General features: G+C 41.5%; 1 protein-coding gene across 2 annotated transcripts; it reads right to left on the reverse strand.

Moving 5' to 3' along the window:
- Positions 1-551: 551 nt before the first annotated feature.
- On the reverse strand, positions 552-19,182 carry SF1 (splicing factor 1). 2 transcript variants are annotated; one of them, XM_072117831.1, is made up of 12 exons: positions 18,974-19,182; positions 15,567-15,692; positions 13,313-13,388; positions 8,649-8,801; positions 7,254-7,343; positions 6,318-6,501; positions 5,651-5,766; positions 5,462-5,569; positions 5,140-5,332; positions 3,637-3,820; positions 3,371-3,541; positions 552-1,973 (listed from the first exon to the last, which is right to left on the reverse strand). In XM_072117831.1, the coding sequence occupies exons 1-12, from the start codon at positions 18,975-18,977 to the stop codon at positions 1,645-1,647; spliced, it is 1,734 nt and encodes a 577-aa protein (XP_071973932.1). In that variant the 5' UTR covers positions 18,978-19,182; the 3' UTR covers positions 552-1,644. The 2 variants fall into 2 exon arrangements, with proteins under 2 accessions (XP_071973932.1, XP_071973933.1); XM_072117832.1 differs by lacking the exons at positions 13,313-13,388; positions 18,974-19,182.
- Positions 19,183-26,938: the final 7,756 nt, after the last annotated feature.

Genomic DNA, 26,938 nt, shown 5'->3' on the forward strand with positions numbered 1-26,938 from the left:
TCCCCATAGAGAGCGGTCTGTAGTGGCTACTGGGGGTGTGGGGTAGACTTCCCCCTGAAGCTCTTAGGCTACTCCAAGCCCACAGTAGCCTAAGAAATTAATTTGCATATGCGACAATTAAACTTTATTTCAGCAGCAGCTGCATACAAGAATCGGCGAAAAACGGGATGCAGCTGCTGCCTGGACAGGGAATGTACCATAGGGAATCTTTCGAAAAGTAGGTTCCCCATAGTAGTTTACCTATAACATAACATTTTTTCTTTACTGGAGTCCTTTAAATATTTTTAATATCTAAATTTAGTAAAAGAAAACTGTAAAATTAACCGCAATTTAAAAAAAAGAAAAGAAAAGCACCAACTACCTTATAAATCCAGTGGGGCAAATCTACAGAACACATTAGTAAATATAGCTAAAGCTGTACCAATTCATTTTGTATTATACAGCTGCCTTTATGTTCTTCCCAATTTTCTATTCGTTACTAGAAGACCCGTTTTGGCAATTTAAGTTTTAATAGAAATTATATTTGTCTTTACAATAATCGTCATGAGCCATTCATTAAAAAATGTTTTAATATAAGCTTTATACAGAGTCAGACAAAAAAAGCAAGCAAAAGGGTGCAAAAATCAGACCCTTTATCTATATGCTACAACCTCTGCCTTGGAGGGACACACAGAACTCTGTATCCAATAGCAAGTCACATCAGTATCGGGAGAAAAGGACAGACATACTGAAGGTACTCTGAACACCAATGTACACAAGTAAACAATATCATTAAAGTTATGTTGCCACTAGGACAATAAGTGGGGTAAATGACCAAGTTTATCTAGAGAAAACAAATTTAAGAAATCTCACTGGAAAGCATGTTAAAAAAACCCTTTTGGCATTGGGTAAATTGTATTCAAAGTGATATAGCAGCTAGAAAAGCAACCTGTACTTCTATCTACGCTAAGAGTATTTGTGCCATATGTTAGCATACCTTCACATTAATCCTAGCCACTATTGCTGAAATCATAATGGACACCAATTTGAATGATATGTTATAAAGGGCACTGGTCAGCTTGTTTGGGACGGCTATATATGACCAGCACATAAATTTGCAGCAGAGGTTTAGGGCCACAAATTTGTCCATATAAAAGATATCACCACAATCCTTAGCAAGTCAATGTGCATCTTAATGGGAAGATTAATGTAGGAACTCGGTTTAGAAGCACAAACTGTGCAAAATGTCAACAGTAAACCACACTTTTCTGACCACTGCCTTATAAAGCAAATGTGCATGAAGTGGAATGGGTTTGCAGACTTGTATCTCCCATAAGATATAAATTCATTTTAAGATTTTAGGGTTGAGCTTTTATTTATACAAGTTTGAGACCCAAAACGGTAGATACATAGGGTACAGTATAGCAATTTGGTGGTCCCAAACAAATTGGCAAGCTCCCTTTAATCTACCACAAGGATTACTGACATACTTCAGTTATCTAATCCTGTTGAACTGTTAGACTTCACATTAAGACACAAATCTTGAGACATGAATTTATGAAGTGAATGCCGATCCTATGTTTTCTTGGGAGGAGGCATTTATCCACTGTACAGAGTTCCGATATTTAAGGCAAAGTGCCCTGTCAATTATGAATTAAAGTAAATTCAGTTTTGAGGAGGGGGTGGTGGAGGGGCAGGAGGCATGGAAAACGGAGGAATTCCAGGAACACCCATGCCCATCATAGTAACAAAGTTGGAGGGATCTATTGGAGGAGGAGGGGGAGGTGGTGGAGCATAGAGAAGCCCAGAGGTTCCAGGAGGAGGGGGAGGTGGTGGAGGTGGAGCACTTGGAGGCAGGGGAGGTTGGACACCAGGAGGAGGAGGAACAAGGGAGGCACTAGATTGGATGGCATTGCTGGATGAAGCAGCAGCAGCTCCTTGTTGCTGCTGCCATGGAGGAAGGGAAGCCGACCCAGTGGTAGTGGGTTGAGCACCTAAATAGAAGAAAAAAAAAATCAAACTGAAATAATGTATAGGGTGCAGCCTGAAAAAAGTAAAAACAAATTACAGCAGATTTTTAAAAATTAAAGTGGCAAACATTTGTGCATTTTAATGGTGTTCTATACTCTGTGGACATATTTAGGAATCATATGACGCAGGAGCACCAGCTTGTTAAAGTTTACACTGGTTATACATTTTCGTGCCCAGAAAATTCTGACTAATTCTTTTAAAATGTCGTATCCCAGTAATCTGCATCTCTGCCTCAAGTGTGGCAATTATTTCCATGAGTAAGTAATTTTATGTAGAGTTATCATATAGGTAGTCTGTAATCTGCTTGTTGGTTACAGAAGCAAAATTCACTTAGCAGTTCACATGTTAAATGACTCAACTTGAAGATAAATGTTTTAAAATGGGGAAAATAACTACACAGAAGTATTACAGAGCAAAACATGTGGACATAGATGCAGGTTCAAGGATGAGCCTGCTGTAACCATTAGTCTAAGAAATATTTAACTCTTTGGGTGTAGTTCTGCACTCTTAACTTTAACCCTCTCAGAGCTAAAACAACGGTCCAGGACTGATCCAGAAGTCCCAATGTTAAAATATAAAGAGATATCTATATATTTTTATTTCTTTCTTATCTGACCGGAGCTCCAGACGTTCACAGAGGTTTTCACTCCAAACGTTCACAATAATTGTTCTCGTTTGTCCTCCCTTCTGCTCACAGCACAAATCCACAGATTCTCCAGATAAGAGTAGCCCACTGTTCAGACCCACGCGGATGCAGTTTTCGTATCTCCTATTGTTACCACCGTTCACCACAGCGGACCACTAGAAGAAACACGCACTCCAATCGTGTAGAATGTCTTCATAAAATGCTTTAATAAAATTAAATACTACTCACAAACGTTTAGTAAAAATGCGCATAACTATAGAAAGGACACCAGCCTCACACGACCGTCCGACCCTGGGTTTCGCCGACACAGCTTCTTCCGGGGCGCGCATTTTTACTAAATGTTTGTGAGTAGTATTTAATTTTATTAAAGCATTTTATGAAGACATTCTACACGATTGGAGTGCGTGTTTCCGCTGTGGTGAACGGTGGTAACAATAGGAGGAACGAAAACTGCATCAACGTGGGTCTGAACAGTGGGCTACTCTTATCTGGAGAATCTGTGGATTTGTGCTGTGAGCAGAAGGGAGGACAAACGAGAACAATTATTGTGAACGTTTGGAGTGAAAACGTCTGAACGTCTGGAGCTCCGGTCAGATAAGAAATCTATATATTTTTATTTCTATCTCTTTATAGTCTAAGAAATATCTTTGATATTGTATGATTACATTTAACAGAGAAAAAATGAACATAATTCTCTCTTTATCCATTACTTACTCTGCTGCCAAGGAAGGGGAGCACCAGGCTGGGGTGGTGCACCACTCGTTTGTTGCTGCTGCCAAGGAGGCAAACTGGGTGCAGAAGGTGGAGGAGGTGGTGGTGCAGGACCACTTGGTGGTGGTGGTGGAGGAGGCGGCATCAAACCCATAGGGTGAGAGTGCAAGAGACCTGAAAAGGAAATTAAGTTATCTTGTGAAGATTTTAACTAGTCAAACTACTAGAAATCTTTAAACTAGTGTCTAACTTCTAGTTTCAAGACTTACCCATAGGATGAGGACCAGGTGGGTGTGCTCCTGGATGAGGCTGCATCCAATGGGGATGTGGTCCAGTAGGATTAGGCTGTAAGGGAGGACCATTTCCGGCACCACCCATTGGGTGAGGGTAGGAATGAGGTGCACCATGCAGGGCTGGGAATGGTCGATCAGTTGCCATCCAAGGTGGCCGGTTCTGAAAAGCAAATATGTAGCCATGGGTGGTTGAATACACCTTCTAACTACTACAACCGTAATCCCATAAGGGCATCACACTGACTCCTTAATGCCTCACAATGGCTCACCCGGCCAGTCTTTCTTGATAGGGATAAAAAATGTCACCAGATTCACTGATAAGCCCAACAACAAGTTTCCACTGCACTATACTAATTTGAGCCCACACTCCTTTTAGCTAAAAATGCATAGTTCCTATCCCCAGAAAATAAAGTCTGTAAGCCTACCTGGCACCCTTCCTGAAGGAGCAGGGTGTCCCAAGGGTGTGTGCTATTAATGCAATGCAGGGTCTCTAACCTCACGACAGCAGGAAAGCCCCCCCTGCCCCTACCTTAAACTGGCGAGTTATCATCTGCACTGCAGGGGGAAGAGCAGTCATGAGGTGAGATATACATTGGGGGGGTTCCGCCAGTTTCTAGTTAAAAAACTAGTCTTTTGCTGCGACAGATTTATCACTGTGATGATCAGTTCTGGTGCAGTATAAGACTGGCGGTTCCTACTTTAGACTTACTTTTAGTTGGTCTAAACTGTGCGCCAGAATTTTGGGTATACGGGCGATTTACAGCCAGCCATGCCCATCTCCTACAATCACGTCCCCCAAATTGGAAAAGTCAATAAAGTGCCAAAAAGTCTTAATAACTGTGGTGCAAGGCATTTTAGACAGTGTTTACGGCAGGAATCCACAAGATTTGTGGTGCAAATGCTTTTATAAATCCCCTCCACTGCCTTGCATGAATAGCAAACATCCTTGGGACATCCTGCTCCTACAGGCAGGGTGCTAGGTAGGCTTGCAAACTTCATTTTCTGGAGACAGGAAGTATCTTTTTTAGCTTAAAGCAGTGTGGGTATGAGTTAGTATTAGGCTTAGTGGAAATCTTGCAGCAGGTTTCCATTAAGGTTTTATAACATAAAAACTATATACATTTGGCATCCAGGTAAAATAAAGGAGGGGAGTCATTTTGAGTGCACAGTGAAAACTGTAAATACAAAACCTTTGTAGGGGAAAATCATCAATTATTACTGGTGTAAACTAATTCTAAATAATAGGAAATGCAAAGTTAGACTAAATAAAACTAAACTACACACTACACGCAGACATGAGCTGACTTATACTGCGAGTCAAAAGCAGTTGGAGAAGGAGGGTGTGAGCATTGCTCCTCTCCATATGCGGACAAGAGTATGTAGCCTAAATCTGTAGTGAGGGTTGGCTTTATTTGGGTGTACTTAGGATAAAGCGGAGAGGAGAAATTTCATAACTTATAGTTAACAAGGTTTACATACCACAGGTGGTTGACTAGCAGTTAAGCCAGCTGGTCTTGGTGTTCCTTGAATAGGAGTATGTGTTGGAGCAGTTGGAGCCCCTATAGAAGAAGGTACTGGTGCCTCTCCCAGTTCTGCCATAAGTGAAAGGTATTCTTTATCCATCCTAGCCTTATCTTGTGCTGACTGTGGCTCTCCAGGCCGGACTGGTACACTAGAATACATAAAAATATATAATATAAAAGAATATAATAAAGAAAAATGATAAGATTCACAGTTCACAGAGTGGGTAGAACTAAAATCATCAGAAGTTACAATGGATTGTTTTGTACTACATTTTCACCTTGTAAATTTGCAGTCTGAAGCAATATGTCCAGCTCCTCCACATTTTGTACACAGGGTGGTGTTTGTGATGCTTCTGGTTTCTGTATTTTGCCAGGGCCTCAGAATCCTATAAATGGAAACACTTTATGTATAAGGAAATTGATCCAAAATTTTAGAAGTGAGACTTGAATAGAAATTCAGAACAAACCTATTATCATCCTCTCGCAAAGTGCCATTGAGTCGTGCAAGCTCTCGCAGTTGCATTTTGCGGAGATCATTCTGATCTTCAGGCGTTTCAATTCCCTGTTTGAGAATATTTCTAATCTAGATAGGAACAAGAAGCAACAAAACATTAGCCTTTTGAAAAAGTGCAAAAAAATTGTCTTTGGGACCACAAAGGCAAACAAACGCAAGTGTGCAATTTCTACTGACATCTAGTGGGCAAAAACTGAAATATAAATGATTCTTCATCAACATGAACATTGTTTTTTAACGGGTGCCAACTTTGACCCCTTCAAGGGGATAGTACAAGATAGTGACACAATTTACAAGCTATTTATTTATGTGCATTTGACAGTTTGTGGACTTGCGGCTTGGACGGATTACATACTAAAGACAGTGGGGAGATCATACACCGGCCCCTTAGTGTTGCAAAAGAACGCAGACACGGGGTGGGAACTCCTTCCAGCGTGGCCGCGCTACAGTATGCCCCCTTTATACCCAAGTGGCGTATTTGTGATTTAAAAAATTTGCCTAGAAGCAGTGATAAATGCCTCCCAGAGACTGCAAAAACTGACAATGTATTGTTTGTGGCCCAAGAACAGTGTGAATGTAGACTAAAAGCTATAATGAAAATGGTTTAAAGTAAAATTTACCTGATCTACTGCCTTTTTGACATTCTCCATTGTGTTAGCAGTAACCAAGGCATGGAGTGGCTCATCTTCTCCTGGGAGCATCTGTCCGTCTTTCCGTCCCACTTTGCCCTCTTTCACTGAACCTTTGCCACGAATCATTATCTTGGCGTTACACTCCTTTTCAATGTTTTTTAGAGTATTACCCCTGAATGGAGCAAATAAAGTGATTAAAGGGAACCTACCACCACGAATCTACCTATAAAGGTAGATCGGGTGGTAGGTGGATGTATGGGACGTGAGGATAGCCCTTTTTAGAGCTAATCCTCACGTCCCCGCTAGCGTAGCATAAACTTTATTGCCCTAATATGTTAATTTAATTAAGCGGCTACCGGGGCGTGGAGTAGCCGGACACGAGGCTACACGGCGCGGCTACTCCACGCCCCAGTAGCTGCTTTCCCCCGCCTACCCTGTGATCTTCGGCGCGCAGCTCCTGGCAGCTGCGCGCCCTCGTCCGAGAAGCCGGAGTTCTGCGCATGCGCAGTAACTCCGGTCAAGATGCGCGATCTCGGGAACGAGGCCGGAGTTACTGCGCATGCGCAGAACTCCGGCTTCTCGGACGAGGGCGCGCAGCTGCCAGGAGCTGCGCGCCGAAGATCACAGGGTAGGCGGGGGAAAGCAGCTACTGGGGCGTGGAGTAGCCGCGCCGTGTAGCCTCGTGTCCGGCTACTCCACGCCCCGGTAGCCGCTTAATTAAATTAACATATTAGGGCAATAAAGTTTATACTACGCTAGCGGGGACGTGAGGATTAGCTCTAAAAAGGGCTATCCTCACGTCCCATACATCCACCTACCACCCGATCTACCTTTATAGGTAGATTCGTGGTGGTAGGTGCCCTTTAATAAAAATACAAGGTAACAAAAATAAACAAACAATTAAATTAACACACTATTTCATACCTTGGACCGATAAGTAAGCCAACAAAGTTAATTTCAGGATATTCATCCTGTGGAATCATAACCTTGTCACTGACGCGAGTTGCTGGTGGTCTGGAAAACAATGGGAAAAAGTGTATTTATGATAAAATAGAAAATAATATACCAAAGCAAAAAATTGAAGGTTGTGACGGCTGCAAACTATTCCTAAAGAACAGTTAACCCATTTTCTACACTGAAGAGATGTGAAATCTATCTTACAAAAATCACTTTATAATGGAAAGCTGCTGTGAAAATAAAGAAACAATTTTATTGGCAACATTGCTTGCTTTTCTTTTCTGATGTGCATATATCTGTTGAAGCAAGGCATCACTGGGATAAACGTTATTGCAATGTGTCACAGTGCGTATACAAATCCGGGAACTTGCGATTCAGCTATACAATCCCTCTATATAGCTATGCCTACTCATATATAACCTATCCAGTGGTTAGGAATACATGCATTTAAAGCACAACCCCTTTAAGTTCAGACAGTGCTGGGGAATTCAGAAAAAGTCCATTACCCAATATGTATTACTTGGAAGCTAGCAAACAAATTTAACACGGCAAAAATAGTTCTTGACATCCATGTTTTCATTTACATGTTAGTAAAGAGCCTTTAAAGAGAACCCGTCATGCAAAATAACCCCCCTAAACTAAATATATTTTCATAAACTGCCATTACAGAGCATTGCCTCTATCCCTTCATTGTCCCTCTACATGCCTGTAAACCTAAGCAATGAGGTCCTAAAGCTGTATGCAAATGAACTGTGAAATGTCCAATGAAGCATTAGCATATTCAAGCTGTCCACTCTATTCATGAGTGGGAGATAAAGCCACACCCCCAGTGCATGACTGACAGCCTGTATAATGGAGTGAGGCTGTATAATGATGTGCTTCCTGGTGCTGGTGGCCACGCCCCCTGCAGCCTGTGTGTGTGTGTGTATAGGAGAGATACAGCAGCTCCAGGCAGCCATGTTACAGCAGAACATGTCAGATTGATTTGTAGCTGATGTCTGTGTCTCTCACCTGTATATTAGGAGGATGCAGCATGTCAGCAGATGCAGCACAGATACCAGCAATACTTTACTATACATTACACACAGACATGAGCAGGGGGAGGAGAGGGGAGGGGAGGGGTAACAGGGGTGACATCACTGCCTCTGACCATATGACCAGCCTCATTTACATGATAAAAAATAGATGATTTTACAATGAATAATGTATGAAATAACTAGATAAAGGCTGGGATGGGATCCTTGTGAGCTGCTCCAACAGGTAGTAGTGACAGGACTAGTGGCAGAGACCTGATGACAGGTGTCCTTTAAAAAGTTTAATAACACTCCAACTCAAAAGAAAGCAAAACCCTAAAGTACCTACTTATAATCTGCTGGAGGTTTAAAGTCTGGGTTCAACCCAACCATTTCAGTAATAAGATTGTGCCGCTCCTCTTCCAACTTTTTACGCGTTCTGAACTCTCGTGTGTTAAGCCGTTTCCCTTCACTATTATAGATGGGTTCAGGAGATGGCGACCTGATTGAAGGGAGAAGGAAAAGGGTGAAAAAAAACCTGCTAAAATGCAATATTTGAAAAAGTTAAGCATTTTTCTTAAAAACACACTGCATAGGTAAAATACATTTCCATTTTACAGATGGCTAAATATCAATCATTACAGGGCTACTTGGTGGACATGATTTTCAGCAGAGCCATGGAAACTACTATTTTCTGTAGAAGATATTTTTAGCTACTTGAGGTTTTAAAAATATCCAGTTAAGATAACACAAATGTATATAAAACTAGTGATAGAAATTAATATCCATTGACCTCAAAACTGATAAACTATTTTACATTTGTTGTAAGAAAGTTTATATATGTCAATAGTTGTAGACAACTGTAACCAACCAAATAGTTTCAATCACTACATAACATCCACTGTACATTGAAATATATCATTAATTTCCAGTTAATGGAACTATTACATCTGCCTTCTATATTACTAAGGCTATATAAGAACGGGGAATACTGGTTTTACATGTGCACATATGAAAAAGTAAGGAAACTAGCAGACCGCTTCTAAAAGGTCTTACCATTTCCATTACTTTTCATTTTTATAAGGACCGAAACAAAACTTTCCATGGAAAAGGTTATAGGTAGATGATCCCATGGCACCTGCTAGACTCACATACGTTCAGGAAGGGGATAAAATGAGTGTTTGGGCAAAAGGAGAAAAAAAGTCACTTAATTGACTAGAGAGAAATTCAGCAGGTTAATTCTGTAAATATGGTTAAATATTCAGCCGAAAATGCAAATTTGAGGGCTGCTTTAAGAAAAAAAAGACATTAGAGTCAGTAATTCATATCTGCTCACAAACCTTTAAGTTTGGATCAATGTTTTAAGACCTGTTTAAAAAGTGTAAAGGCTGTTAACCATTAAAAGACAAAAAGATAACTTTTCTAATACCTGCTTTTTAGCAAATCCAATTAAAAGTAAAATAGGAGCTGAGAGAACAGGGTAGGTTAAGGTGGTATAACAGAAACCAGCTACACAGGGAATATTTGCCCTATAAATTGTCCTAATATTGTGTAAAGAAAAGGCTGCTCAAGACATTTGAATAAATTGGGACAAAGAAAAAAAAACTGGTTACTGGTTATTGAATCCATACACAACATACCACAATATCAAGACAGAACTCCGCTGATGTCAAGATATTCGGTAATGTATAAATTAAATATTCAATAAGTCCTTGAGTTATGGGACTAATAACATACCAGACAATCTAAGCATATACCCAATCTTTCAGAAGGTTCCCTTGTTTATACGGGAACACACGTAGTGGTCTAGGTGCTAAGTAAGTGCTCATCCCAAACAAGCAACACAGGCTAACGTGTAACCCCTGAAGGAGCATGGCTAAAGCTTGTGAAATGGCTTTCCGTGAAGGCAGACATAATTGCAAAGCACAGAGTATGTAAACATCAGCAGAATGTTCTAGCCTACAAGGTCACCTTAACATGCAAAAGACAACAAACGTAATTGCTGTAAGACCAGTTACTGCCTTTTTTTTTTTCAATCCAAAGATGCAAATCCAGTAACAGGTAATTCAGCGTTTTTACTTAGATGGGCATTTATTTCCAGTCCACAGAATAGGCAAAATGTGTCTGGCAGAAAGGCACACATTCCACTCCAGTGGGGAACACGATTCCCCAATCTAAGGGTGCATTCACACGTCCGTCTGTGGGGATGTATATGCGGCCGCATAGACAGCAATGGCACCTTGGCTCCATGCATGTGTGGCCCCTTTCCGTGCCGTACACCGGGAAAAGATAAAGCATGCTCTATCTTCTCCTGAGTGTGCGGCCACACCACCGTGTGAATGTACCCTAACAATCAGACACTTGTGACCTATGCTAAGGATAGGTAATAAGCGACCATCTGTGGAAAACAGACAAAACTGCTAGTGCCATGTGTGGAGCAGGGGTTACTAACAGAAGATTACACTGCCCCCACAACTTTAGTCTGCAGTGAATTCTAAAACTGACAAATTAAAGATCACTAAAATACTAGGCTACTATACATTTCTCCCTAATACGATACATAATAAAGACTCAGTTAGTGGAAGAAGGTTTGCTCTCCAAACAAGGTGAAGGATTCTGTGTATGCTGGAGCTACTCCAATATGCTGTAATGATGGTTAGAGGGGCCCAGCTCATCTCTCTGTTAGAGTCTGTTGTTTTGAGCCAAAACCAAGAGCGGTAAAACCACTATACACGATAGTAGCATCTGATATGTGTATTTGACCACATCACGTTTTGGCTCCCAATAAAGCCTCATGCAGAGGTCCATGTGCTTGCCCAAGCCATAACCCGAGCGAGCACACGACCAAAAGTAGGAGCGAGTGCTCCTCAACCCTTCCCTATCCATAGAGGCTAGTTCACGGTGCAATACACTTTAACTGGGTGCCATTGATCTCTATGGGGGCCATGACATGGCCGCAAATTGTGCAGCCGTATCACAGCCCCAAACACAGACAGGCAACAACTTAAAGGGAAACTACCATTTCAAAATGGTAATTTTGACCTAAACATGCCTATACCTTGGGCTAGTTAAGCTGATGCTGGAGGTGGACTTGTTAAAGCGCATATTGCCATTATGCAACGCCCTCCACTTTGTATTGCGGCCGTACAAAATTAAGAGCGCATGCACCCATGCTTACTGACAGCTTGGTGATGTAACGGACTGTCTGGGGCGAGGGAGGGAGAAGTTTCAAGCACGCAAGGCACATGCATTGTTATGATCGTGACCAAGTGCCGCACGCCCTGTGTCAGGGGCCAAGGAGTGCAGAATGGTTTCATTTGCTTAGAGTACAAATAGATTTTTTTGGCAAAACTGTGGATTTATGTGGCTTAACAAGACCACATCCAGCATCACCTTTACCTTGGGTTAGGTAAGCTATGTTAATGTCAAAATGATCATTTTGAAATGGTAGGTTTCCTTCAAGGACACGGACTTACAGATGATCGCTAGCAACAGCTGGACCTCTCTGCCCATTGTTATCTCTGGATGCTTTACTTTAGTCCCAGGTTGCAATCAGCTGCAAAGTGTCTGTAATAAAGCTTTATTGATAGTCCTTATGCCCATGACAGCAGAAAATTTTGAAAATCAAATTGTCAAAAAGATAAAAAAAATTTTTTTATCCCTGTAACAATTGGATTTTTAAAATTTTAAGGGGTCATGGGAACAAGTATTAACAAAGTTTCATTGCAGACACCCTTGATAACTCTTACAGTTCACCACTGCAGCCTGGGGCTAAACTTCAGTAAACTATCAGCATCCTTTCATCAAAGATCACATTGGCAGAAAAAATAGGCTTGTGTAAAATAAAAATGAGAATTTTCAAATTTAAAGATCGCCTGAGGTTTGTGAGCTACAGAATCGGAGGAATTGCAGGAATCGGATTTTATCTGCCGCTTTCATTTCCAACTACGTAGATCACAGAACCACAAGCCTAACACGATTCTTCATCTATAGTGACACCAAAAGCAAAATACTATAGAACTGACGTTATCAGCACTTGGAAGGCACACTCCCTGCAAATATGACTCCTCTCTTCATTTGCATGACTTTGGAAATCCGGGACTGCTTATATTTGTAATCCATGATGTAATCCAGGAAGGAGGCCATGGATAACAAATATAGAACTATCTATGAGGAAGTTCTTGGTTTGCTTATGTATTGTCAATTCAACATACCTTAAGAATGCTGTAGCTACACTGATGCAGAAACATAACTTGTATAATCCCTGAACCCCTGAAAGTGGTTTTGCTCAAAAAACTTATAAAATTTAGGACCTTGGGAAAGCTGGGAGCGGACTGTATTTCGTGCATAAAAGAGCTGCCTGAACTGCCCAGACAGGACTAATCAACCTGCATAATCAGGGTGAGAAGTGCTGAGGCAGCCGCATGAGCAACAGAGCCTGGTTATCATAATTTTATAATTGTGGGGGAGGGGGGGGTTTCACAAAAAAGACTCAGTTAAGGGATTAAGCAAGATATGTTTCTGCATCAGTGTAGCTACAGCATTCTCAAGGTATCTTTGCTTCATAATGAATTAAAGCAAAAAGTAGATTGTCATAGCTCTGCCTAACAGTGTGTCATAGGGAAATAAGTTTAAATGAATAAAATGGTTTTAGTTTATAGTGAAAGCTGAGTTTTACATGTAAAAAACAAAGTCCATGTACAAGCAGTAAAGAAATACTACACTTGCATGTATATTAAATACACAAGATATTAGAAGCTGTAGTTGGATCAAAGAATAAAAGTCCTCATGCTGCGGGTATATATGTACCATTTACTATAGTTACCCAAAAAGGCAAGCTTCTATGTTTGGAGAGCAGAAGATAATTCCACTAAGTGAAAAGTGAAATCCTGCTTACATGCTCTAGTTCACAAAATATGTGCAAAATATACAGATTTACTATATTAACAAGCCCAAGAGAAGAAGAAACTGTTACTGTCAGGTGACAAGCGAATGGAGGGGGGGTATCCCAACCTGTCTTCTGGGTTAGGGGGTATTCCCAGGTCTCCCGTGCGTAGCTTGCGAGTCAGATCCTCAATTTGTAGTTGAACTGGAAGAAAGCAGGTTAGAAAACAAAAAAGGAACGGGAGAAAATTGTTACAAACCCAAAAAGGAGAAAAAAAAATCAAACCCATAACATTTTGATTCAATAAAAGTTATGACCGGAAGAGAATGTGTTAAAAGTTGACAAACTCAAATACGTGGCTTTCAATAGGTTAGGGTTATTTTGCCATAAACATAAAATTCTGAAAGGAACTTTTTTTTTACCCCACTAAACCAGGATGTGGTTAGTTATACCCAACAATAAAGGGGTTGTGCAATGCACTGGAATTTTCTTCATTTAAGTTCCATTAAAAAAACAAAACAAAAGACAACTATGTAAAATAACATCCCCAACATGTACTTTAAACTAGGAGGTCAGTCACACATAAATAGGCAATGAGAAAATTTAATTAAAACTTCATTAACTATTTTATACATTGAACATATTAGAATGCCAACACCAGAAAATGTAGTCGTGCATGATGTGGTATCCATAAAATCCTTAAACATGGCCAACATGTCCTATATCTCCAGTATTAAAGATGACCCATCAACCATAACAAAAGCACTAGAAGCAGCTCCTAGAGCCATCTCCGATGCAGCAGTGTTACCCTGCTAGCGTTATTGGAACCCTCCGATAATGCTAGCAAACACTGCTGCAGAGTACAATAGAAACGATGGACCGAGCTCAAAGCCCACTCCATAGGCTGATGGTGACTGCCGAGCTTCATGCAGCATTACCACCCCCAAACATCCCCCCCCTCCCCCCATGAATACGCCCGACCGCTTTGAGCATGGTCCATCGTTTCTATTGTACTTCACAACAGTGTTTGCTAGCATTATCGGAGGGTTTCAATAACCCTAGAAGTGTAACACTGCTGCATCGGAGATAGCGCGAGGAGCTGCTTACTTTAGTTCTCAAACAATTAATCAAGGGAGAAATCATATTTATATGGACACGTCAAGAAACCTCTATGCACATCAGGGTTGAAGCCAATTTTACTACACATAAAAGTGAAAGGCAAAAGCTGTCAATCACAGCTAAAGGTGCAGTGTTCAGCAGCAATTGTAGAGCACAGACCTTAAAAAAACCTGAGAAGCATGAGCCCAAATATATGTACTTGTCCATGATCCCAAAAATCACGGCTGAAAAGGTCACACTGTTAAAAGGAGTAGGGCAGGTATATATATGACGTACCTGTACAACTCCTTTAAGTAACATACACCTGACTCAAGTACTGGCCTGGAATTGGCAGTCACCAGATGTTACAGTTTAGTAGGTACATAGTAAAACTGAAACATCAGAAAGAAAAAGGCCTACAACAATTTAAAAAGTTTGGAACACATGAACACAATTTGATCAAAAATTGAACAAAAATCCAAGAGTTCCTTTAGACCTGTTATTAGAAGTTGAGCAAAGGTTTACCCTGCAAGCAATCCCACTTACCGGCCAAACGGCCAGAGCGAAGAACAGCTTTCACTTTGGCAAAGTTATTACAGAGTTGCCAATTCATATGAAAGCTACTTTCATGTTACTACACTCAGAGGTTATGGAGTTAGCCAAAACACATAAGAAACATAAGTTCACGTCTGCATTGTACTTTCAGTTTCTCAATTATGTCAGAAGGAAAAATACAAAATTGTACCCTCACATCGATTAGCTGTTTAGTGTTGCATAGAGACAAATTTGATGTGAAATCACTAGGGTCAGTAAATAGGACTGCAGGTTTGCGGGGAATAAGGGACGGTTTTATACATATATCACTATCATGCACAGAGACCTGTTGCCTGTACTGTGGCCAGTCTGTTTTTCTCCTCTGACAAGACAAAACTAAAATACAACACACTAGTGAAATTAGCCTTAAATACAAAAACGGCAAGTTTCAATTAATCAGTTATAAAACTATAGCAATGTACGACTATATTCTGGTGCTGGATTCAACTCGAAATTACATTTAATAACATCTTTAAGCAGATTTTGACCAATATCAACACTACTTGCAAACTAAGCTCGTCTGTGAAATATTAAAGATTACTTTATAAAAATGCTCGTTCACTAAAACAAAATCTGTTTTCAAGAGTACAATTATTTAGAAGAATTTCTGCAAATCAAAGCTAACAAACTGTAATTTTAAGATCAACTCTATGATATCCAATAAATCAACAGAAAAAAACATGACATTACCTATATATGCTCTCTCCTGATCACGAGTAAGACCTGGAGGGATTACTGTAGGCATCCCAGGGATAATAGTTTTTTGGTCTGGAGTTTCATCATTCCAGCGACTGCGTTTCCGCTTCCGAGAAAAATCTGGAAAACATTTTTTAAAAATTTAGCTTTTTTAGCAGAAAATTATACAATAAAGTTTTAAAGAACATCTACCACCAGGATAAAAGAGTGTATGCAAATGAGCCCGAGGGGCTCCAGGCTCCTTAACACCTATGGAGCCCTTTAGTTTCATTTGCATACAGTCCTTCATCCTGGCGGTAGGTGCTCTTTAATGAAAACACTGAAACTTATATTTTAGCCTCTTTTTCCGCTGGCAAACTCTGCAATAGTAATCATTGTGCATATCTGTTTATTAACAGGAGAAGGTAAAGAATCTAAACAAATTGCAGAATTATAATGTACATCTGCATCATTGTATGAAGAGGGTTCACAAGGTATCATAAGGTATCTTATGTAATATAAGGAAGACACTAGCAGTTAGCTGCCAGTCAACCACCAACCCAAGTCTCCCAATGGATGCCATTTGCCAAATATAGTTTGCAATAATACAAGACTATGAACACAATACACTGCTATACAGTTATATTGTTATATCACATAAGTTATATTGTATAAGCAATCAAACTCCCTACGGATTAAACATCCTTGAGTGAATGGAAAAAAAAAAGTAAAATAATATATTAATAAAGTCAAAATTAAATTCACCCACTTTCCATGTAACGCATACTAAAATAAAATCACATAAAATTATGTATCCTAATATGTATGCAACCCAAAATACCCAACCAAAAATGGCCACATTCTACCACAATTTTCCAGCTACCCAGTAACTTGCACAGAATATTTTGAAGCTCGCTAACCCGTTAAGAGCTTCTCTGCAATCGTAACATAAATGAAGTGAATATACCAATAATTTAGTCTTAAATGACGAAAACTCAGTTTATGTGCAAATTCTCCCAGTTACAGAACCATGTGAATAATACCTGTTATATGGACAAAGGGCAAGGTTCCGAAGGGAAGAAAAGCCAATTTTGTAATACTTTTCAGGATCTGCACATATGCAGAGCCCAAAGATACCAGAACAGAGGAAGCCCCAAAGGAATATCCCCATTATGGCAACCACACCCTTTAAGAAATATACTGAACTTTTTGACCCAAAAGATGTTTTCCTGAAAGTAATGCACAATGGCTGGTACACAGTAAAAATTGCCCTTTACAGTTATGTAATTTTAGTGCCCAATATGTTGTACCTAGCAAGCACCACTATACTTATACCTTGGTACACCACTTGATAAATTTCCCGAAATGTGGTAAAATCACATAGCAGAGAGGTTCAGTAAAAGCAGCATAGCAGTCCAAAGCAAACATGAGATCCACAGGACAAATACTCAATGGAAACCTAACATTAGTTCCTACCTACTAAAGGGGTAGTCCACTTAGCAGGCTAGGCCCTATCCACCAAAGTCCTGTTCTTGTGATCCGTTGGGTCCCATCACTGACACCCTTCTGTGGATACGCCCTAACTTGCTATGATAGGACAACACCTAAGGTCTGATGGTAGGTTCCCATTTATATCCTAAACCTATAATTTCCTAACTATAACCACTAACCTACAATTTATCCATCTAATTATTTTTCGTATATGTTACTGGGACGCAGGAGTGAAGGCTACTTTTTGCCCCACTAACAGGTGTTGCCCTTCCCTACATGCGACCAAGTTAAATCTGATGCGTCACAGGCTGCCAGAGCTCCGTGCATCTATAGCTCTGGATTCAGTGCTGGGCATGAGCGATGATGTGTATGTGTGTCCAGAGCTCCAGGTCTCAGGTACAATTTCATTCAGACAAGGCCTAGTACAGCACTTGGTCCCCATTATCAGTCCATCTACAGAAGACTGGAGGGCATATGAATATAAGGCCCCGCTCTCAGGACTGGGAGAAGATCAGTGCCAGGTCTTCTCAGACACAGAGCAGAACTCATTCACACTGCTCCATCAGAGAAGAGTGCGGTAATACTAGGTGCAGTGCAACCACCACAGCAGCCTCTTATGACAATGTGCACCGGATAGGACTTGGCCACACGCAGGGAGGAACAACAGATACTACTGGGGCTTGCATATTAGATAAATTGAATATTAGAAATTGTTATAGTTAGGGAAGGATAGCTTAAGGTTTGGGATATTAATGGGAACCTACCATCAGATCTACCATAATAAGATTCCTGGTGGTAGGTTTCCTTTGAAGAGAATAGAGATGTATGGCTTTTGAAGTGTTTTAGACTACAATTTGGATGCCATGTCAGTTTTGGGGGACTCACGAGCTGACAATCAGGTGAAAAGGCTGAAAAATGTCCACCATGAAGCTCCCCTCATCAATTCAATCAAAGGATGTAAACAGCACTTAGCCCCATGCATGAATGACTGAGAAAAGTAAATATAAATCAACTGTAAAAAAGGATTCTTTTTTTAAGTTTGTTTTATTAATATGGGCGCAGGGACAAATCCAGGACAATATCGCACACATTTTTTTAAGTTTATTGATTTACTACTGGATAACAAGCCAGGAGCGAATTATGATACGTTTCATCGTTTAACTATCAGATTTATGATTGTCTGTTAGCTGCAAACCTCAAGGCGTTCTTCTAAGATCCAAAATCTGACTATGATAAGACTGAACAGAAATTGACTTTCTTTTCCATGCACAAGGGCTGACCGAATTGTAGCACTGTGTAATCTGTGTGCGCTACATAAAGGAATTATTACTATTAACTGCTGTAATACGGAGAGGTCATGCAACACAACGGAGTAACTTTGAAGAGTCGGCAATAATGAAGGATAACTCCAGATCTCGGAGAGGAAGATACTGTTATTATTGGGAGTTTTCTTCTGCAGGGAAAGGGCTGAACAAGAACCTATACAATGGATGAGTGATAACCTGTATACGTGGGGAAGACCAGATGATAAACAATATCAGAAAAATGGCCCAGCTACACATTATGAATGGCGCAACAGGTCCCAGGAACATTTCCATTCGGACAAGGCCTAGTACAGCACTTGGTCCCCATTATCAGTCCATCTACAGAAGATGAATGTAAGGCCCTGCTCTCAGGACTCGGAAGAGATCAGTGCCAGGTTCAGACACATTCACACTGCTTCCTCAGACAAGAGTGCGGTAATAATAACCGCCACAGCGGCCTTCTATGACAATGGAGCCTGCAGCAGGGTCACTGCTCCTATACTGCACACGTGTGTGGTCACTACAATGCGGCCTACAGTAATTACACACCACACCCGCAGCTCCGTATGTAACGTATCCGCAGCTGCGGTCAGCACACGTTAGCAGCGCGCACTCCAGGCCTCTTACCCATCTTGCGGACAAGTCCAGTCACGAACCCTCAAAGATCTCCTTTCATCCGAGATGACTGCGCGCTTACGTTAGCGTAGGGGTCACTTTATAAGCTCGGTCGCCCCTCCCTCTAAACAAAAAACGACACCGTGTATTGGTACGTTATGCGGTTAGATGATTGGTGGCAACGTCGTCTGCAGGGAAAGGATGTTACGTAATCACCGAGAGCACGCTGGAAAGGGTTGTTATGAGTGGACACTGCGTGTGTCAATCAAACTCTCGTCCTTCGCTTAGAGAGTGCGCATCTCCACGCTTGTGAAGGCGGTGGGGAAAAAAAATTTCAAGCGATTTGTTTAAAGAAAGGGGCGTGGCAACGTCTTGTCCTATCACAAGAGGCGACACATCGCTTTTTAAGGCTCGCTTCCGCTCACGCAGCCTTGCTTGTTTCCTCTTTACTTGCATACATGTGTTCCTGGTGCCGGGGTCTCGCCGCCATTTTGCAGTGTTTGTGTGGGAAAATGGCGGCAAATGTTATTTGTATTACTGGCATGGGGTGTTAGATTAGTGTAGCGTTCTCAGCGTTTTTGTGCGTTTCTTTTGTGAAGTGCTGTTGGCTGAGAAACGTAAAACTATAGAAGCAGAACGCTGCTATAAATGGAGATAGCCAATTCATGAATTAATGACTATATCCGGGTCCTAATGTTGAGTTTGTGTTGTTAAAGATCTGGGCCCCAGTGCATATCCATTCCATATATAGACGTGTCCACTGCTGTACATAACTCCTTCACACGTGCTTAAAGGGAACTTACCACCACGATTCTACCTATAAAGGTAAATCGGGTGGGTAGGTGGATGTAAGGGACTAGAGGATAGCTCTTTTTAGAGCTAATCCTCACGTCCCCGCTAACTTTTCATAAACTTTATTCCCTTAATATGTAAATTTAGTTATGCGGCTACTGGGGCGTGGAGTAGCCGGGCACGAGGCTACACGGCGCGGCTACTCCACTCCTCAGTAGCCATGTTACTCCTCGTAGCTGCGCGCCCTCGTCTGTCATGCTGGCGTTCTGCGCATGCGCAGAACGCAGGTCCACAGCTGGGCAGCCACAGCTCCTAAGCATGCGCAGAACTCCGGCTTGTCGGAGCACACAACAGGGTAGGAGGAGTATCGTGGCTACTGGCTACTCCACACCCCAGTAGCCGCATAAGTAAATTTACATATTAAGGGAAAAAAGTTTATTAAAAGTTAGCGGGGACATGAGGAATAGCTCTAAAAAGCGTTATCCTCACGTCCCTTACAACCACCTACCACCCGATTTACCTTTATAGGTAGAATCATGGTGGTAGGTGCCCTTTAAACTGTCATCAGGTCTCTGTCACCACTACCTGTTAGAGCAGCTCTCAAGGATTCCAGCCCAGCATTTATAAAGTCAATTCATACATTAATCATTGTATTATGTAAACGAGGCTAGGCACATGGAGAGAGACAGTGATGTCACCCGTTACCCTACCCCTCCCCATGTCTGTGTGTAATGTATAGTAAAGCATTGCTGGTGTCTGTGCTTTACCTACTGACATACACACATGTGAGACTCCTAGAGATGTACATGGAGGTAGCCAGCACCAAGAATGTCACATCATCTTACAGGCTGTTGGTCATGTGTAGCAGTATCACACACATAGGCTGCAGGGGGCGCCAGCACCATTAAGCACACACAGGAGCTAGCACCAGGAGTGTCACATCATTATACAGGCTCTCAGTCATGTGTATAGGAGTATCTCATACACACAGGCTGCAGGGGGCACCAGCAACAGGAGTGTCACATCATTATACAGGCTGTCAGTCATGTGTATAGGAGTATCTCATACACACAAGCTGCAGGGGGCACCAGCAACAGGAGTGTCACATCATTATACAGGCTGTCATTCATGTGTATAGGAGTATCTCATACACACAGGCTGCAGGGGGCACCAGCAACAGGAGTGTCACATCATTATACAGGCTTTCAGTCATGTGTATAGGAGTATCTCATACTCACAAGCTGCAGGGGGCGCCAGCACCAGGAGTGTCAGATTATGAATGTCAAGCTCTGGGGGTGTGGCTGTGCCTGACACTCATTAATTCGCTTGACTGCTGAATATGATAATTCATTAACCCTTTAAGGATGCAGCCATTTTGTAGCTTAAGGCTCAGCCCCATTTTTTATATTCTGACGTGTAGCTTTATATGGTTATAACTTTTGAACACTGTAACTTATCAAAAAGATTCTGAGACTGTTTTTTCCCCACATGTTGTACTTCATTTTAGTGGTAAATTTTGGCTGATAAGTTTTGCCTTTTATTTACAAAAAAAAGATGATTTTTTTTTAAAGAATTTGGCATTTTAGAAATCATTGCCTATTCAGGCAGATATATTTACCATCTAATAAGTTGCTGAATAACATTTATAACATATATTTTGTTGTCACGCGGCTTACAAATCGAATATCGGTTTTCCGGATTTTCAGAATTGACCATTTTGGGGATAAATACAGTTTTGAATGAAATTTTACATATTTAACATCCAAAACCCCCTATATAAGCAACCCACTTTCAAATCTGCATCCCTCAAACTATCAGAAACAACTTTTAGGAAGATTGTTAACCCCTTGATATCTTCATAGTAATTAAATCAAAATGGAGTTGAAACTTAGAATAGTAAAATTGCGCCGGTTACACTTTCATTTAGCCCTAAAATTTACACATTTCCAAAAGAGAAAAAGAGAAAACCCACCATACAATTTGTTATGCAATTTCAGAGACCCCCCACATGTGGCCGTGACTTGTTTCATGGGCGCACAGCGAGGCGCAGAAGGGAAGGAGCGCCCTGCAGCTGCCAGGATCTTAGTTTCCTCATTGGCCCCTTTTTTTGTTATTTTTTGTGGGATGCGCTGCTTTTTCCAGTGTTACCATTTTGGGGTTGGTATCCCCAATTGTTGAAAATTTAGGAACTTTTTTTTGAGGGCAGGAGTAGCAAAGCATCAATTCTGTACTGGACTTTCTACTTTTTTTTGTGTTCACCGTCTAGCCTAATAATCATGTTACCTTTATTCTATGGGTCGATACGATTACAGGGATACCACACTTGAATATTTTTTCTTACTGTCACGGCGAGGAAGCCGCTGCCTCGTCACGTGACGTGTGGTGCAACTGTACAGGTTAATTTAGCCTACTCAAACTTGCGCTGACCTTTCAGTCAGGACACAAATTGAGCATAGATCACACCTCATACAGCTCCAGCACCAGATCCGCTGCCACCACTTATTGCATTTATACTGGGACCAATAAGTATCCCACTCTACATCAACTCTTCCTTCTCAACCAGTCACCTTGTTACACCACTAGACATGCACACTCAGCACTGTAGTAGTCACACAGTTAACCAAACTTTACAAGGCTATGAGTTCACAGAGCATACAGGGACCAAAATTAAAGTGAAAAGCTTTAATGACAAAAGTTGTTCAGTGCATAAAAAAGATGGAATTAGTCTTACCGGTAATTCGGTTTCCACTAGTAACCATGACGGCCCCCACCTGGAGATTGCTCCTTATATCCTGTAGGGACAGGAAGTCACAAAAGTTTAAAAGGCTCCTCCCAAGCACCCCACACCAGTGTCTACCAAAGTACCACCTCGAAGGATGTAAGAGCATACACCTTTGGACCTGTTACCAAGAAGGAAGGAAGGGAGGGAAATAATGGGGGGCCGTCATGGTTACTAGTGGAAACCAAATTACCGGTAAGACTAATTCCATCTTTTCCACCACGTTCCCATGACGGCCCCCACCTGGAGACTTACCAGATTACCCATTATTTGGGAGGGACCACTGCCTGGAGAATCTTTCTGCCAAACAACAGATCGCTCTGAGAGGCAATGTCCAAGCGGTAGTGCTTTGCAAATGTTGAGGAGCTTGACCACATAGCTGCACGGCAGATCTGGTCTAAGTATGCGCCTCTTTTTTCTGCCCATAAAGTTGCCATGGCTCTGGTGGAATGAGCTTTAATGCTTTCTGGTAGGGAAGTGTTTGCTGACTTATAACAAAGTATGATGGTAGATTTTATCCACCTGGCTAGAGTTGCTTTAGAGGCTTTACAGCCTTTGTTTTTTCCCGCAAAATTTATTAATAGGTTAGAATCTTTCCTCCAATTTTTTCCAGATCTTTTGATACATGGCATTTGTTACCGGTTTCCTGCTTACTTTCATGGTGCTGATTACCTCACTAGAGAGCCCTCGGGCTGTTAAGAACGACCTCTCAGGATCCAGGCTGTCAGTTTTAACTGTTTTATGTTTTGATGATTTAATGGTCCCTGTGTGAGAAGGTCCTGACAGTAGGGAAGATGATATGGATTGTCTATTGAACAGCCGGGAACCAGCTTCTTTTCGGCCAGAACGGAGCAATGAGTAAAATCTTTTCGGATCTTAGTTTCTGTAGCACTTTTGGAATCAAAGATATAGGGGGGAAGGCATAGACTAGACCTGTTCCCCATGACTGTCTGAGAGCATCTAGGCCTGATGGAGAGCCCCTGGGGTCCAGAGAGAAAAATAGGGTCGCCTTTCTGTTTTGAAAAGTGGCAAACAGATCCAGAGTTGGAGTTCCCCAAAGGTGGCAAATTTCCAAAAAGGTTTCTGGATTTAGAGACCATTCATTTGGGTCCAGTGTGACTCTGCTCAAGAAATCTGCTTTTGTATTCTCTATCCCCTTTAAAGAGAACCCGTCATGCAAAATAACCCCCCTAAACTAAATATATTTTCATAAACTGCCATTAGAGAGCATTGCCTTTATCCCTTTATTGTCCCTCTACATGCCTGTAAACCTAAGCAATGAGGTCCTAAAGCTGTATGCAAATGACCTGTGAAATGTCCAATGAAGCATTAGCATATTCAAGCTGTCCACTCTATTCATGAGTGGGAGGCACAGCCACACCCCCAGTGCATGACTGACAGCCTGTATAATGGTGTGAGGCTGTATAATGATGTGCTTCCTGGTGCTGGTGGCCACGCCCCCTGCAGCCTGTGTGTGCATGTGTGTGTGTTTAGGAGAGATACAGCAGCTCCAGGCAGCCATGTTACAGCAGAACATGTCAGATTCATGTGTAGCTGATGTCTGTGTCTCACACCTGTATATTAGGAGGATGCAGCATGTCAGCAGATGCAGCACACACACTAGCCATGCTTTACTATACATTACACACAGATATGAGCAGGGGGAGGAGAGGGGAGGGGGAACAGGGGTGACATCACTGCCTCTGACCATGTGACCAGCCTCATTTACATGATAAAAAATAGATGATTTTACAATGATTAATGTATGAAATAACTAGATAAAGGCTGGGATGGGATCCTTGTGAGCTGCTCCAACAGGTAGAGGTGACAGGACAAGTGACACAGACCTGATGACAGGTGTCCTTTAAGTGAATTGCTGAGAGGGAGAGGAGGTAAGATTCTGCCCATCTGAAAATTTGACAACATAGATTCGTCAGGCTCTTTGATTTCGTTCCCCCTTGCCTGCGAAGGTAAGCGACCGTTGTCGTATTGTCGGAGAAGATTTTGATATGTTGACCTTCTATGGATTTGTGGGCAGCTTTGAGCGTTTCTAAGACCGCTTTCAGCTCTCTGTAGTTTGAGGACATGGAGCGGGATAGATTGTCCCACTGTCCTTGAAGATGTATGTCTGGGAGAACTGCCCCCCAACCTTTCAGGCTTGCGTCTGTCTGGATTGTGAGAACCGGGGAGGGATTCCACCAGACCCCCTTCCTTAAATTTTGGGGATTTTTCCACCAATTTAGCAAGTGTTTTACTAGATAAGGGATCTTTACCTTGCGATCTAGATGTAGCGGATTTTTGTCCCAGATTTGGATCGTCCAGGCCTGCATAATTCTTGTGTGACTTTGAGCCCAAGCCACGCACTGGATGCAGGAGGTCAGAAGTCCCAGTAGACTTAGAGCTGCACGGATGCTGCAAAAGATCTTCTCCTGAAAGAGACTTACAGTCTGTTTTAATTTTTGGCATTTTTCTTGTGGCAAAAAAAGAACTCTGTTTCATTGAGTCCAGCATTACCCCTAGAAATATCTTTGGTTTCTCTGGAAAGAAATTGGATTTCTCCTGGTTTATTACCCAGCCTAAATCCTGAAGGAGAAGTAGAGATGTCTGTAGGTGACTTTTTAATTCTGCTTCTGTTCTGGCCACTAAGAGCAGGTCGTCTAAGTAGGGTACTATTACAATATTTCACATACTTAAGTAGGCTACAACTTCTACCATTAACTTGGTGAATATGCGTGGAGCTGATGAAATTCAAAACGGTAGTGCCCTGAACTGGAAATGAAGGATTTTCCCCTGAGGGGATTGAATCGCAAACCTCAGATATTTCTGATGGCTTTGGAAAATTGGGACCTGATAGTACGCGTCTTTGAGGTCCACTGTACATAGAAAATAATTTTGACCTATGAGAGGTACTGTAGATTTTATTGACTCCATCTTGAAATGTTTGGTTATTATAAATTTGTTCAATTTTTTTAGGTTTATAATTAAACGGTAAGTGCCGTTCGTTTTTTTTTACTAAAAATAGAGGGGAGTAGAATCCTTTCCCTTCCTCTGACTCCTGTACCGGGACAATCACATTCATGTGACACAGCTGCTGAATGTTGGCCCATAACTGGAGATTTTGAGTCTTGGTAAATTTGGAAGTTTTTTTGGGGGGGGGAGGGGGGATGGAGAAATTCTATCCTGTAACCTGATTGAATGATCTGCCGAACCCAGGGACTAGGGGAAATTTCCTCCCATTTTGTTACAAAATAAGAAAGTTTTTGGTCGGGGTTAAAGAGGTACCCGCGACCTGCTCTGCCTTTTGCGTAGCTTCACCTGCCAGACTTCCCCTTTCCCCTAAATTGGGTTTTATTTTCCCTAGAGGGGCGAAAGGAAAAAGAGGGTCTTTTGGGGGAAGGTTTGTTAACTGAAAACACTTTTTTTCTGTCCGCAGCTTTTTCCAGGATAGAATCCAGTTCGCTGCCAAAGACGAATTCTCCCTGGAATGGAATTCCACATAAGATGGTTTTTGATTTAACGTCACCTCCCCACTGTTTTACCCATAATGACCTACGGAGTTAGTCAGGGCCGCTTCCTTAGCCAAGAATCTTAACCACTTTGGTGACCTGAACATCTATTTTAGGTATAGAATCCCATAAGGCGTTATCTTCAAATACTAGTCTATTGCGAAATTCTTTAGAGACTGATATTCTTTCCTCTGGGGCCTTCCACTCCTCTAGAACTAGATCTTTTAATGTGTCTACCACTGGAAAGACCCGTTTCTTTTTATATTTTAGTCCTCCGAAGAGTTCAGACTGAACCGAGGATGGTTCATCCACATCCTCAATATCTAGAGTATTTTTTTAATGCTTTTAATAAATTATCCAGTTCCTCTGAGGAAAATAGATGTTTTGCCTGATTTAGTTCTCTAGGTTGAGTTTCTTCAAGGTCATCCTCTATTTTTTCGCTAAAGGATCCTGAAGGAAAAACCGAATCCTCTTCAGAAGAGGATGTTTGCATATATTTAGCCTTTTTCTTATGGGGTTCAGGTAAGTGGGCCGCAATAGATGAGGATACTTCCTCTTTAATTACTGATCTTAATTCATCTATTAAGGAAGATCTTTCCTCTTTGAGGATTTTATTTAAGCAGTCTGGACATAAGCTCTTTTTATAATCCTCTGCCATTTTTGCATTACATAGCCCACAACGTTTGGAAGGCTTTTTAATTGGTTTTTCCCTCTCTCTTTGCTCCTTTTCTCTGGGTTCTTTCTGATCCTTATCCTGAGAAGGTACACATAATAACAGCAATTATTACATAGGTATGCTGAAAATGTAGCAGAGGTAGCCCAGGGCTTGTACTTACAGGTACCAGGACCTGGAACACGTTAATCGTTTCATCTGCCATGTGGAAGATGGAGACGCTGGAG

Source organism: Engystomops pustulosus, chromosome 7 (assembly GCF_040894005.1).
Source record: "Engystomops pustulosus chromosome 7, aEngPut4.maternal, whole genome shotgun sequence".
NCBI classification, from domain to species: Eukaryota; Metazoa; Chordata; class Amphibia; order Anura; family Leptodactylidae; genus Engystomops; species Engystomops pustulosus.

Bases quoted from the DNA above. Each gene is read 5' to 3' on its own strand.
- SF1 (XM_072117831.1), bottom strand. The intron at 5,767-6,317 runs GTAAATTTTACT...GTTCCTATCTAG, and splicing joins TCAAAAAGGCAGTAGATCAG to ATTAGAAATATTCTCAAACA. The intron at 1,974-3,370 runs GTAAGTAATGGA...TCTTCTATTTAG, and splicing joins TCCCCTTCCTTGGCAGCAGA to GTGCTCAACCCACTACCACT.